Consider the following 15,491-nt stretch of genomic DNA (forward strand, 5'->3'; position numbering starts at 1 on the left):
GGTACGTATCTATCTATCTAACTATTGGAATTATTTAGGATGATGGTGAATATTGGTAGTTTGGCTGAGACGTTTGTAGTTGTAATGTTCATCGAGCTTGGCAATTAGCTTACAGATGTTTCGACACCAGTCGAGGTGACATCCTCAGTACACAGTTGTTGGTGTTTTTCTCTAGGAGTTTGTGCATTTCTATAGCCCCCTCTCCATCCGCTTGCCTCGGTCCTGATTGGCTATCCCTTCAGGTGGCCTCTGAATTCTATTGGCTCTTAGAGGTTTGTAGATGGTGTCGATTTTGCTATGTTGCATTGGAGTTCTATTTCCATCTGCAGGAACCATTCTAAAATCTAAATGTTTTTAGTGGATTATGTTGGTGACTTTTCGTAACCACAAAGTGAGGTTGCACCTCAAACGGCAGAACAAAACATAAAAAATAAATAAATACTAACAGACATCTCTTGGTAAAGAAAACAAAAGATGGCTGAGGTGATCTGAAATTGTTTTGCAGAATGTTTTTAAAAAGCACGCGTTCAAGCAGGGTGAAACAGTAACATTTTTACTTCAGTCAGTGGGGAAGTCTCCTTCCGGAAGCACAAGAAATGTGCTATGAAATAGCCTCCATTTTGAGTGCACTAGCAGATCAGTGGTTTGGAGTGAATCGTCTGTTGGGTAGATTGTAACTGCTTGCTGGTTCTACAGCCTATCCTGCCTAATGAAAAAAATTAACCACAAACAAGCCTGATAAAAATGGAGAAACTGATGCTATATTGATATTTTTTCTTACTGGTAGCTTCAAAAGTTGCACAATGACTCACCAGCCATTTTAGATCACACACAAGATAAATCTCACTTTGATCATTGGAGCATCATTTAAAACCTGTCACTCTTTATGGCTAAATGCATCAAGGGCCACAGTAAAGTCCCACCAAGCCCAATATGTGAAACTATTCTTCATTGAAGCAACATACACCAAGCAGAGCTTACAAAAAAGTTACCTTTACCCAGCAAATACAATTCTCTGTTATAAACACAAGAGATTCTGCAGATTTTGAAATCCAGAATAACACTTAAAAAAATACCGGAGGAACTCAGAAGGTCAGGCAGCATCTATGAAAAAGAATAAACAGTCAAGACGTTTTGGGGCAGAGACCCTTGGCCAAGACTGGAAAGGAAGGGGGAAGAAGCCAGAATAGGTGGTGGGGGGGAAGCAGTACAAACTAGAGGGTGATGAGCAATTCTCTTTTATTGTGTCATGGTAGAAGACATTAACACTAGGGGTTAAAATGAAACCCTATTGTCTGAATTTCAAGAAGCTGGCAGCAAATGCCAGGGGATGTTGATTAATTGGTAATGTGCAGGTTGGTATGTCAGGCAGGAACATCTGCCACTGACAGATTAGAAACTATAGGAGTTCCAAGAAAACTCGAGCAGAATATAGCTTGGGCTTTGTTAACCATGTTATTTTTAGCATTCAATAAAGTACACAAAATTCTATAGTGAGACAGTCAACACCCAATCTGCTGGATTCTAAACTTTTACATGTTTAATGATAACTTTCCAACAACTACAGCGAGTATCATCACACAGTAGCAGAGCAGCAGTTCAATGCAGAAATGGTCACCATCAGCCCCCATCTGGCAAATTACCTTTGCTAATAGGTCATCACACATTATTAAAAATAAATGTCATAGGAACTCATCACTCAAGGCTGATTACTCTTTTAATTATTTCCAGGAATCATTCTTCAATCAACCGTTTTGGCAAAAACTTGTACATAATACATAAGAAATGGCAGGAATAATCCAATTGGCCCATTGAATCTGCTCCAACATTCAACAAGGTCATTGCTAATGCTCTAACTTAACAGTATCCCTGTCTTCTCCCCATTACCCTTCACTTGCAGAAATCAACCAATCTCTGAATCACAGCCATATTATCCCTTCAGACAGCTTTACATGCCAGTCATACTGCTAGAGGCGAACATCAGAGGTAGGGCTTTGGTCTTCAAGCCTGTTTGCCATCCAATGTCATGGCTTAGAGCAGCACGTTAGCATAGCATTAAAGTCAAGCGTCCCAGCACCAGTGATCAGAAGATTAGCGTTCAATCCTTGCTGCTGCCTGTAAGGAGTTTGTATGTTCTTCCCATGACCGTATGTGTTTCCTCCAGGTGCTCCAGTTTCCTCCCACAGTCCAAAAAGACATAAAGGTTAGGGCAATTAAGTTATGGGTATGCCACCTTGAAATCACTGCTAACACATCCCCAGATTGTGCAGGTTGTTGAAGCAAATGATGCATTTCACATGTTTTGATGGACACGTGACAAATAATGCTAACCTTATGATCTTAACTTCTACTTCAATGTCATTTTTCTTCATTATCTTTTGCTCTCATCAATACCCAACAATCTATTGATTCATATTGAATGAGCTAAATAAGAAAGCTCCCCCCCCAGCCCACCTTAGTAAAGAATTCCAAATATTAACCACCTGTGTGTGAAGAAACTTCATTTCTGAAGGGCCTACTCCTTATTCTAAGATGTCCTTCTTGCATCCACCTTATAGACCTATGTAAAGATTCTTCTACAAGTTTCAATGAATTTCACTGGAGCATGAAACAAGAAGACAGCCACTAAACTGACATTCCATCAGGCAGATTAGATCAAAGTGAAAATGGAGAGATATTACTAAGCTATTAGGAGGCTTAACACGGCTCAAATATTATTTAGTTACAGAAAAAAAAGATGCAATTCTTATAAATGATTCAAACTGCTCTATTATATACCATAACAAAACTAAACTAATTAAGACTAATTTTGCATTTGCACATTTTAGCTCATCTGGATCAGTTACGGTGAACCCGATCAACATGGTGAATCGTCTCCATGGTAAAGGACAGCAATACAAAAAGCACACAGGTACACTGGGCTTAAAAACACACAAGCGCAATAATGAAGAAAGAACGGCAGCACCTCTACTTACTTACAAGATTGAAAAGTTTTGGCATGATATCTAAAACTTTGACAAACGATAGATGTGTATTGGAGTGTATATTGACTGGCTCCATCAGAGCCTGTATGAAAACACCAATGCCCTTGAAGGGAAAATCCTACAAAAAGTACTGGATACGACACAGTCCTTCACAGGTAAAGCCCTCCTCACCATTGAGAAAATCTACATGAAATGCTGTCATGGGAAAACAGCATCTATCATCAGGGACACCACTATCCATGGAGCCTCAGGACTCTCACCACCAGGTTTAGGAACAGTTCCTACCCCTCAACCAGCAGGTTGTTGATCCAAAGGAAATAACTTCACTCAACTTCATTTACCCCATCATTGAAATGTTCCCACAACCTATCAACTCCCTTTCGAGGACTCTTCATCTCATGTTCCTGAGACTTATTTATTCATTATCATCCTTTCTCTGCTGGAGGAGCTCAGTAGGCCAGGCAGCATTTACGGAAAAGAGTAAACAGTCGACGTTTCGGACCGATGTCCTTCATCAGGACTGGAAAACAGTGAATACTGCTGTTTTGGTTAGCTTAACTTCATTTATGACATTTAAATTGAAACTGACAGTAAAGTCCATTGTTGGCTTCAAATCAAACCAGCAAGGGTTATGCTGGGCAGCCTGCAAATGTTGCCATGGATCTGGGACTAATATAGCATGCTCACAAGTCACTAACAATAACCCCTACATCTTTGGGGCATGGGAGGGCACCAAGGCACCTAAAGAAAACCCACACAATCAAGGGAGAATGTACAAACTCCTCACAGGCAGCGTCAGGAACTGAACCCCATCATTGATCGCTGGCTGCTGCTGTGAAGCAATGTGCTAACCACTACACTGCCATGAGTATTCTTTAAAAAAAGTTTTAAAACGTTGAATTTAACTGCTAATAAAAAGCATTGACTTGGTATCATCCCCTACTAGATGCAAGAGATGGAAGTACACCAAGTTAATAGAAACAATTTAAATAGGCCCAAACACCATTGGATACAGGAAACCACACAAACAGCTGGTGACAGACACTTCCCAGCCTGTGGTGGGGTTTTTCAGAATCTAATAACTTTCAGCCATCTGAAGTTACAGCCCCTCATGTTTTTTTTTAATGGAGCATTTCCAGAATTTACAAAGTTTCTTCTCAGCAGTGAAAACAAGTAAGGGCTACTTTACTCCATGTTCTCTATGCTAGTATAATCAGATTAATAATGGACAGGTTAATATAACCAGGTATGTATATTATTTTCTTCAAATTTATGAATTAATGTATTACTACCTGAACTTTCCTTCCCTTTTTAGTATTTCGTAAATATAAACATTACCACCATATTGTTGCACAGTACCCTAGAGGTTAGTACAATTGCTTTAGAGCGCCAGCTCTAAGATTGGGCTTCGATTCCCACCACCGTTGCTAAGGAGTTTGTACGTTCTCCCCATGACCGTATAGGATTCCCCTGGGTGCTCCAGCTCCCTCCCACAGACCATACAAAATATGCACAGTCGGGGTTAGGGTTAGTTTGCATGTTCTCTCCGTTACCGCGTGGGTTTCCTACGGGTGCTCCAGTTTCCTCCCATATTCCAAAAACAAAAACCGTACGGTGTGGGTCAGTGAGCTGTGAGCATGCGACGTAGGTGCCGGAAGTGTGATGTTGCCTGCCCCAGCACAAGCTACAGACTGTGTTGATCATGGATGCAAACTGAAATATTTCACTGTATGTAGACGTGACAAATAAATCTAATCTTCAACAATCACACCAACCAATGGAAATGCCAGTAATTTGTCCATAATAAATGCCAACTGTGATATACTAACATCTATAACACACTTAACATAGAAATCTACAGCACATTACAGGCCCTTTGGCCCACAATGTTGTGCCGACCATATAACATAGAAGCTGCCTAGAATTTCCCTACCACATAGCCCTCTATTTTGCTAAACTCCATGTACCTAAGAGTTTTTTTTTTTAAAAAGACCCTGTTGTATCCTCCTCCACCATCGTCACTAGCAGTGCATTCCATGCACCCACCACTCTCTGTATGAAAAACTTACTCTGACATCCCACTTGTACATACTTCCAAGCACCTTAAAACTATGCCCCCTAATGTTAGCAATTTCAACCCTGTGAAGAAGCCTCTGTCTATCCACAAGATCAACGCCTCTCATCATCTTATACACCTCTATCAAGTCACCTCTCATCCTACATTGCTCCAAGGAGAAAAGACCAAGTTCACTCAACCTATTCACAAAATCCAGGCAACATCCTTGTAAATCTATTTTCATAGAGATAATGTGCTTTACAATGAGATAAGCATGAAAATAACATAAAAAGTAAAAATAAATAAGAGACAAGAAGGTGTACCACAAATGACAATGCAAGGGATATTAAGCAATTCACACTTGATAAGGCATGGATTTGACTATATCAATTTAAAATCACAAAATCACTCTGAATTAAACATTTGCAATGTGTTACTATATTTTTTGCTTCAGCTACTACTGTGACTATCAGTATTATCAAATCGTAGCATATCACTACGGTAATCATAATCATTAAGTACTACTATCCAGAATTCGCAAGGAAAATAAAAGACAAATTAGCTGTAATTGAAACTTTTACACCACTTCAATAAGGAAGGTTTGCTAGCTAGATTGATTCACAAGTTACAGGGCAATTCCACAATCTCACACTCAGGATAGGACAAGACAACTTCCTCTTGAATAGAGCTCAAGTAACAGGAGTTAAAAAGAAAGACACCAAATAGCAGAGACATCTGCAGAGCGCAATTCCCACCAATTGTCAAAACAAGGATTTATTAATGGCTCTTAACAGTAAGAGGCCATTTTCATAGCAGAGGCTTTCATCCTCTCAGACCGAGCTTGATGCGATGCCAGACACCACAGGAAAAAGGGGTCAGCATTCCAACCTACCGTATGCACTCCATAACTTGACAGAATTCAGAAATGTTTCCTTGCCTTAAAAAAATATACCAAAGTTATTTATTGTAGAATTTTTCTACCACTAGAGCACAAAACATACATACAAATAAAATCTTTGCTAATACAAGTAGGAAGATGTTGCAAAGCATTTCTGCAGGGCAGCTGCCTCAAATCCAGCAGGTACCGTTCACAAAGCCCGGATTCCTGGGGCAAAATTTAGAGTATAATAAGATGGTGTCAAAAGACAATTTAAAAATATCAAAAGGATGCTTTATCACATCTCTTTCAAACCCTCTCCCGCCCCCCCCCCCCAAAATATAGAATTCATTGTGATTTCAAAGTGTTTCGCTAGGTAAATGATGCCCATCAGCTTATAAATGAATGAAGGAATAAATCAGAATTGTCCTGTTATATTCCTAAATGGGGAGAAAAAAAAGAGTATGGTTCCGCTGATCTACCCCTCCAATGTATTCTGCTTTCACAGCCGTTCTTCCTGAATGGAGTTCAGCTCAAGAGCTGAGGGGCTGGTCATCATGGTCAAACATATTTTTTTCTCATCTAGTGTTCAGGCGTGGCAGAATTCCCCAAACAGAGAAGTGATCGTGAGAACTGTAACCTTGTCCCAGTAAAATGTCAGCGTGGGAATAAATTACTGAATTTTCCCATTCTCACTTCGGGGATCTGAACTGAAACAGAAATGGCTTAAGGAACTGAACGAAAGCTGTTCTGGTAAATGCCTCTGGTTTTAGACAAGAAGTGCTGTTCCTTTTTAGTCACAATGGGCTGTGCAAAGGATTATTAGAGGTGTAAAGTTTTCCATGACACTCAGCAAGAGAGTATCCCCAGTGCCTCGACCAATAGACTTCTCTAGTAATGTTGTATGGAGGTTACTTAGTAATTATCACATTGCTATTCGGATGAACTGGCTGTGCCCATTGAGGCCATTTTCAACATTCGAAAAGTTGCAACTTTTTTTTAAAGCATTTCATTGGCTGTAAAACATTTTGGGACATCTGCGGGGGGGGGTGGCAGAACTAAAAAAATTATTTGCCTTATACAGTACTTTTCTCACTAAAAGTGTAGGGAGAGAAAACATTTAAAATGCCAATCAAAGCACTTAGAAGCCCTAGTGAAAGGCTTGCCCAAATCGCTCTGCCAATCAACTTAGAAACATCATTCAGACACTCAAACGGTCTTCACTTTTTCAATGAATAATGTTAATTTGACACTTTTGTACTTCCATTTTTTTTCCAGCACTGTGCTTGATCCGCATCATTAAGCCAGTAGGCCCTTTGGCCCAGTGAGTGGATGCTAGATATCAAGCATCCTCCCATAATGATTCTACACTAATCCCATTCCCCACTACGTTCCTGTCAACTCCCCACAGATTCCACCAACCATTCACTTACAAAAGGGTGTTTTACAGCGGCAATTCGATCTATCAAAACCCATACATATTTTGGATGTGATAGGAAACCTGTATCGCCGGAGGCAGGAGCCGTGAGGCTGTGTGTGTGTGTGTGTGTGTGTGTGTGTGTGTGTGTGTGTGTGTGTGTGTGTGTGTGTGTGTGTGTGTGTGTGTGTGTGTGTGTGTGTGTGTGTGTGTGTGTGTGTGTGTGTGTGTGGTGTGTGTGTGTGTGTGTGGTGTGTGTGTGTGTGGTGTGTGTGTGTGTGTGTGTGTGTGTCACTGTTCGCGCAGTCCTTTTGCAGCAATTTAAACCTGTATTAAAAGTGCCGTTATCAACGTCAAATCGATACCAACTCTTCAGACTTCCCACGGTCTTAGCACCCGCCGCCCCCGCGTCTCCAATCACCATCACCCATGCTGCTGCTGTCGGAGATCTCAGAACATGATAGAATTGCATTTCACCATATATGTATCTTTTCCTGTGCTGATCTCGGCTCGAAACGTCGACTGCGCTCTTCCACAGATGCGAGTTCCTCCAGCATTTTGTGAGCGTTGCTCGGATCTCCAGCATCTGCAAATGTTCTCGTTTCTCGCCGTATGTTTCGATGCACATGTGGCAAATAAAGCTGTTCTTTACATATATTTAATCTTTTCCATCCCCTAGAAGTTACTACTGCTCAGGACTCCCTCTTAAAATCTGCCTCGCATTCTCCAAAATGCTCCTTAAACCTTAACTCTAAATAACAAGTTGCAATCAAGCTCTCCACTATTCCTTGGCCCGGTGTCAAGTTTGGTTCTGTAATCTATCATAAAGGCATTTGGGAGTTTTTAATTATGCTAAGGGCGCTATATAAACGCAAAGCACGTCGGTTCGTCGATCACAGATCACACCCGTGTAGGACGCAGTACAGATGGTTAAGGTAGTAAGAAGGTCAAAGGTACGCCATTACCATTATTTATAACTGACAGCAGCAAATTAAATTGTGGCACAAGTGCAAGGGAAATGACGAGGTGTTCAACTTTGAAATGGACGTTACATCCATTCAATTTCATTCATACTGTCGCAGCTTCAGCCCCTGATTCCGCCAGCAAGGACTTGCAACAAAACCATTTTTATTTACTGTCATTCGCCGGAGAAAGTTTAAAAGTCGTGCAACTGACCCAAATAACACAAGATGCAGAAAGGTTTAAAACTGCAGAAGGGCTGAGTAATGCGGGAACTTTAAATACTCCTTTGCCGCAGGATTACAACCTCGAAAGAAACGAGGGGGGAAAGATCAGCCTCTGAATGGGAGCAACCGGGAACCAGGGCAACCGGAAAGCGGGCACCTGCAGCGAATAACAAGCGCAGCGCTCATCTCCCAAGTCGCTGCGTGTTCAAGCACACGGGTATCGCTGCGGTGATTAAAACCGAGTGCGGAACGGATTTGAAGTTAATGTGCCCAAGGACGAAAGGCGCGTGGTAATACCAGTAAAATATTTGATGAATCAACGTATATAAAAATTAAGAATGGTAGAGCCTGTGTGACAAATTGTATCTGGCACTCTATTTTTTGCAACAATGTATCCGTAGGGAAACAACAATGAACGCCGGCCCGATGATTGACAGCTTCAAAACACGGGCAGCAGCACCCGCCACCTCAATTAAACCCCCTCACCCCCTCCCCGCCCCTTCAAGCAACAGACACCCGCTGAAAGAGATGCAGAAACAATACAGCAGCAATAGCTTGCTACTCACGGGTCGCTGTTCTGTTTCCACCGTTTCCATTGCGTTTCCGCGCAATAAATGAACACGAATGTGCGCTGCGAGACTCCGCCGGCTGCCGCCTCTCCAGCTCGGTCAACATGGACTCTTGCCCCCGCCCCCAAGTGAAAGAGGTGCGGGTGGGGGAAGGAAAGCACACATTAAATTAAATCATAGGATCCGTACACTGTCCCCAACCACGAGGCACCTTAACGTGATGGATAAAGTAAGTCAATATCACCATTTTATAGTTGTAACACTGCTCGACTATTTGTTTCAGTCTCGATGAATTTACTAGAAAGTGCCGAATAAGGTGGTTTCTTCCAGAGCCGCGGGCGGCTCTGGGATTTGTAGTCTAGTCGGTGGTTTCCATCTCAGTTGAGGATGGTTTTTGGACGTTGAAACTATAAGTAAATTGACATAGAAATATATCAACATGTACCAACGGTCTTGAAGTGAATGAGTGAAAACTGTTTCCATGATTGCATATAGGATTTGCAAAATGGAATTAATAAACATTTAAAACAAAAACACATGGAGGGTGGAATTAGACGCAGCATTGGGATAACAGGATACAGCCATCCAAGGATCTGAAAGGCTCTTTATCCAGGGATGAGAAACTTCACCCAGACTGATATCGTTGATTTCTTCTCCCTAATATCGTAAGGTCCGCACACGAAACGAGTCCAGTAAAATCGTCTCAACAAGGATTCAAGAGTTCAAAAATGAACTTTATTAGCAAAGTATGTATACGTCACATTCTCATGTTCTTGGAGGCATTCACGGTAGAACAAGGGAATACAACAGAGTCAATGGAAAACCACACATGAGCAAAGACTGCCTGACAGCCAAAGTGCAAAAGAAGACAAACTGTGCAAACGCAATGCATCAAACAAAATGGTTACGTGCTGTACCGCTCTTTCCAGTTAAAAAGCAGAATTGAATTACTGCCAAGGGTGCAAGTATCTCGAGATATCCAGGACCAAGCTACCGGCTGGGCAGACAGCATTCAAACCATTCTAAATCTAAACCTTAAAAAAAAGTGGATCAAAAGCAGGAAATAAAGGCCTGTTAGCTGAACGGCTGTGATTCAGAAATTGCTGGAGTCTATTATTAAATGGAGTTAGAGTAGGGCATTTAGAAAATCACAACACAATTAAGCAGATTCAACATGGGTATATGAAAGGGAAATCAGGTATGGCAAATGTATTAGAGTTCATTGAGGAGGTACTCAGCAGTGCGAATAAAGGTGGGATGGTAGATGTGCTGTAGTTGGATTTTCAAAAGAACTTCTGGAAGTGCCAGATGAAGGGTTACCAGATAAGACTAGAGCTCATAGTGTTGCCTGACATCTGCCCACATGCTTTTAATGATTTGGAAGAATATTGGAAAGTTGCTTTTGGCATTTCCCAAATATATCTTTCAATATACACATAAACACATTCAATTTTTAAATAGAAGTCAGTGAAGAAAGCAAAAATATACTATGATAACTTTATAAATAAATATTAAACTGTAGAAACTTGAATTGTGCCAATACTGCTGTGTTACTGAAAACAACTCATAAGATGTGATAAATTTTTTTCTTACAATATTCTTTTAATCATAATGTAATAAGAAGACCAAAATAGTTAGGGTTACAATTTTGAAATTATGAACATTTGAAATATCCGGTCATCATTTTTTTCACTGATATAGATTATACAAAACTCAGAAAACACCATAGAAACAAGCCTATGATGTCTGTGCCAGCCATGATGCCAATTTATAATCATTTCATCTGCCTCCAGATGGTCTCTCCATCCATGCCTGCTCATGTGCCTGTCTATATGCCTCTTTACTGTTGATATCATGCTTTTTTTCTGCCATTTCCCCTGGCAGCACCTAGCAGGCAGACTGTTTTATATTCCATAATGGGAAACAACTGTTTCATAGCCATGTTTGCTGATGGTTCAAAACAGGGTGACAAAGTGAGTTGTCACAAAGATAGAAGAAGCTTCAAAGAGCTACAGACAGTCTACTTGGGTGGATGAGAGCATAGCCAATGGAATTTGATGGGCTAAAATGTAAGAACATCCAGTTCGGAATAAATGGTTGAAAAGGGCTATATTCAAGACTTCAAGGTTCAGGTTTTATTTGCACTTGTGAGCTGCCCCCAGCACACCCTTGGGTGTGTTGGTTGTTAATGCAATTGACATATTTCGCTGCGTGTTTTGATGTACAAGTGTCACCAACATTCTGACACCAACATAGCAAGCCAACAACGCTCAGCAGAACAACATGAAACACAGCAAGCAACAAAACAACATCAGCAAAACAAGCTCGATTCATCCCTCCCACCCCTGCACAAACATAGTCCTTTAACCCCAGGACAGGTCTCTAACCTCCAGCCTCCACCCTATAGCCTTCAATGGACTCAGACTTGCAGACATTGTGCTCCAATTTCCCCAGTGGACTCTCAGAGATTCATAGACCTGGCTTTGGCCAATTTACCAACTCAAAAGGTATCGGTGTTCTGAGGGATCTGAGCTCTGTTGCACATGAATCACTGAAAGACAATTTGCATGTAGAGCAAGTTGGTATATTGGCCTTCAGTGCTAGAGCATTTAAGTACAATACGTTGTAGGTTAATTGGCCATTCTATAATGCCCTATTGTATGGGGAAATGGTAGAATCCAGGGGAGAAGATAGGAATTTAGGAGAACAGGATACAGGGAATACTAGTGAAAGAATGGGATTGTCTTGCAAGCTTGTGTAGAAATAATGGGCAGAAAAATACTGAAATGCTGTGAAGGCCTAACAGCAGCTGGCAGATTCAGAGAAACACTGGAATAGGTTCAAAGATCAATAGACCAACTCCCAAAAATCAGTTGGCCTTAAACCTCCATGTACTAGTTTGATTAAACATAATTTAAACTCTGCTAGACATCTTTGACCCAAAATATTAAATAGCTTCTTTTCATGGATTCAAAGGGACTGTAACGTGACGTAGACTTCTATGTTCTAAAACAAGCCACTGTATCAATTTAATCACTGTCAGTCTTGGAGGAATGAAGAATTTGATTTTAGCCAACTGCCTCTTGAAATTTTCCCCCATGGGGTAAAATCTTCCTAACAGAAATTCAGTTGTATATGGTCTGTCAATGTTGAATTTTTACATACAATTGCCAAAGCTCGGTGGCATGGGGGTTTAATATCTGGTTAACATTCACACTCCCTCTCTACTCAAAGGTACTTGCATTAGGGAGTGTCACAAAATCAGGTATTTGCATCCTGATCATTATCACCAGTATTCTCTCCAATATGATCAAGAATTAATGCAGAAGGGACAGGGTCTTAGTTTTAAAATAGATTATTTTGGCTACTGAGTGCAAAACAAATGCCAATGACATGAATAATGTAAACATTTCAATGGGCAAGGTCAGCAGCATTACATATCTTACATTACATATCTTTTTATTGATGATTTAACAAGGGTGATGTTTAGCAAGAGGCAGCACCACATGCTGCATGCCAAAATTCTTTGCATGTGTCAATTTGGGCACATATGCCACAGGCTCACCAACCCTGTCCTAGAGCCTTACTAACTGTGCCTTTAAGGGTCTGACATTCCAAGACAAAAGGGAACCCTTAAACCTACTGTGTCCATACTGACTTCCACCCAAGTAAATCAGACCCATTTCTCCTGGAAACTTATGTTTCCCTACAGTTTACTATCTTGAAGCGCATCAATTCCCTTTTGATTCTTTAGTCAGTTTCTCCATGATGGGGTAATTTCCATTAATCAGTAAACACATCAGGATTGTAGAAGGAAATGAAACATTCAATCAAAACCCACAAGATCATATTTGCAAAGTCTACTGGCCCTCAGACAGATCAAACCTGGGTCCCTGGAGCAGAGGTAGTAGCTCCAACTAGCACACTGCCAAGCACATTTGATTTGCACCTGTCTGCACGCTTTAGCAAAGTTACTGTAATCCATTAACAAAGATCTTGCTGAAAAGCAAAATCCTGTATGAATCAGATACTCCACATACTAATTTCCCAGAAACCGACGACTAACAACTCGTCCAGTTATATACCAATTTTTGATCTGGTCAACACAATCCAATTAGCACCTTGACATTTTGTAGAACTCAGAGCAGAGGTAACTACTGCCAAGTTTGGAATACAGAAGTTAAAAGTATTTCTACTTAAGGCCAATTTGTGTAAATAAATTGTACTGTTACCCTCCATGTTTTAAGATGGTATTGTAACATAGGAAACAACATTCTGATGAAGGGCCTCAGCACAAAAAAGCCTTAATACTATCTTTTCATCAATAAAAATATAGGCTATCCCCAATTTTCCCCAATGGGATGATATGTTGGGGGGGTGATGATATGTTGAGGGGCTGATGATATGTTGGGGGGCTGATGATATGGCGGGGGGCTGAAGATATGTCAGGGGGGCTGATGATATGTCGGGGGCTGGTGATATGTCGGGGTGGGCTGGTGATATGTCGGGGTGGGCTGATGATATGTCGGAGGGGCTGATGATATGTCCGGAGGGCTGATGATATGTTGGGGATGATGATGTCACTCTGTTCAAGATCATCACTATACGTGCCAACTAGAAGCCATGGATGTCCGCAGAGGTGTGTGTGCTGCGAAGGCTGAAGAAAGTCCATCTCCCACCCCCCCATCCTCATCACATTCTACAGGGGTTGTATTCAGAGCATCCTGAGCAGCTGCATCACTGCCTGGTTCAGAAATTGCACCATCTCGGATCGCAAGACCCTGCAGCAGATGGTGAGGTCAGCTGAGAAGATCATCGGGGTCTCTCTTCCTGCCATCACGGACATTTACACTACACACTGCATCCGCAAAGGAAACAGCATTATGAAGGACCCCATGCACCCCTCATACAATCTCTTCTCTCTCCTGCTGTTTGAGAAAAGGCTCCGAAGCATTCGGGCTCTCACGACCAGACTATGTAAGAGTTCCTTCCCCCAGGCTATCAGACTCCTCAATACCCGAAGCCTGGACTGACACCTTGACCTACTGTCCTGTTTATTATTTATTGTAATGCCTGCATTGTTTTTGTGTACTTTATGCAGTCCAGTGTAGGTCTGTAGTCTAGTGTAGCTTTCTCTGTGTTGATTTTTTTTACGTAGTTCACTCTAGCTTTTTTGTACTGTGCCATGTAACACCATAGTCCTGAAAAGTGTTGTCTCAATTTTTATCTTTGTTATTGTTGCTAATAAACAGAATAAACCTACTGCAATTGATGTAGTAATAGCGTCGAAGTCCTGGTAAGTCTGTTCCTAAGTCCTTCCAAAAGTGATAACAGAATAAAAAGACATCAGTTATGTTAGAAAACTAGAATAACTCATATTGTTTTCCAAAATGTATTGAAAGAAAAATTCATGAAATATTCAAAGTTGTAATTTTGGAAGAGTAGTTTGAGAGAATGTATCTTTTAAAGGGTATAGATTTAGGATACAAATAAATTAATGGTATAATGAGTTTTTAATCAAATGGAAGTCTGAAAACGAACATTCAAAAGCACAATTCGTGTATTCTTAGAAAGGCACTTGGACTGCCACAAGAAAAGGCAAATAGGACTAATTCGATACTCGTTCCTTAGGAAGACGTAGACGTGATGGGAGAAAAGACCCATCATTATTATTCAGAGGCAAGTAATACATAAATCCATTCTGAACTTCTATCCTATCCCACTCTCCTCTCCCCCACTTAGAACTCATCTTCAGACATCATTCTTGTGAGGAGCCCTTAGATCAGGGGTTCCCAACCATGGACTGGTACCATTAAGCACCGGGTCCATGGACTCGAGACTGGGAACCCCTGCTTTAGATGTTTTACTGTGTTGAGAACGTTAAACAAGTGGAAGCCATTGTTGCTTGTTGTGAAGGCATTTGTTAAAGAGCATAACAAAAACAAACAGGATTTTAAAGATTAGTTAACCAGTATAACAAAATGTTAAAGATGCAATGGGTATGGAACTTAAAGTCTGAACTACAGAAACATTCCATTTTGTCTCAAACCCTAACTTCCATAATTTGTTTAAAAATGCATATCATAATTCTTTATGTCCTACTCTGTGATTTTTTACAATACATTAGAAAAACAGGTATTTTGAGAATGCAGCAAATTATGAGATTTTGAACAGTTTTGGTAAAATGGGAGATTATGTGAAAGATGGCCCTGCAATTTTATCAGGCACCAGTGAGACAAAAATGCAATACTCTGAATAGATGGCGTTTTCCAAACAAAGGATGGAAGTATTTGGTATAGATGGATTTTGGCAAAGCTGCATTGGATTAATTCATATGGAGGGATGGGGAGCAAGATCCTTATTTTCTGGGAGGAGTCGGTCTCTATGTAAAAAAATATTTT

At 40.8% G+C, this 15,491-nt stretch overlaps 1 protein-coding gene across 1 annotated transcript in view; it reads right to left on the minus strand.

Moving 5' to 3' along the window:
- LOC140739178 (septin-8-B-like) overlaps positions 1-9,313 on the minus strand; it is an 84,565-nt gene extending 75,252 nt beyond the window's left edge. The window contains exon 1 of the mRNA XM_073067216.1: positions 9,088-9,313. Coding sequence (XP_072923317.1) covers positions 9,088-9,117 — 30 coding nt within the window. The 5' untranslated portion in view covers positions 9,118-9,313. The remainder of the gene's footprint in view (positions 1-9,087) is intronic.
- Between the last annotated feature and the right edge of the window lie 6,178 nt (positions 9,314-15,491).

The sequence above is a fragment of the Hemitrygon akajei genome, chromosome 15 (assembly GCF_048418815.1).
Source record: "Hemitrygon akajei chromosome 15, sHemAka1.3, whole genome shotgun sequence".
Lineage (NCBI taxonomy): Eukaryota > Metazoa > Chordata > Chondrichthyes > Myliobatiformes > Dasyatidae > Hemitrygon > Hemitrygon akajei.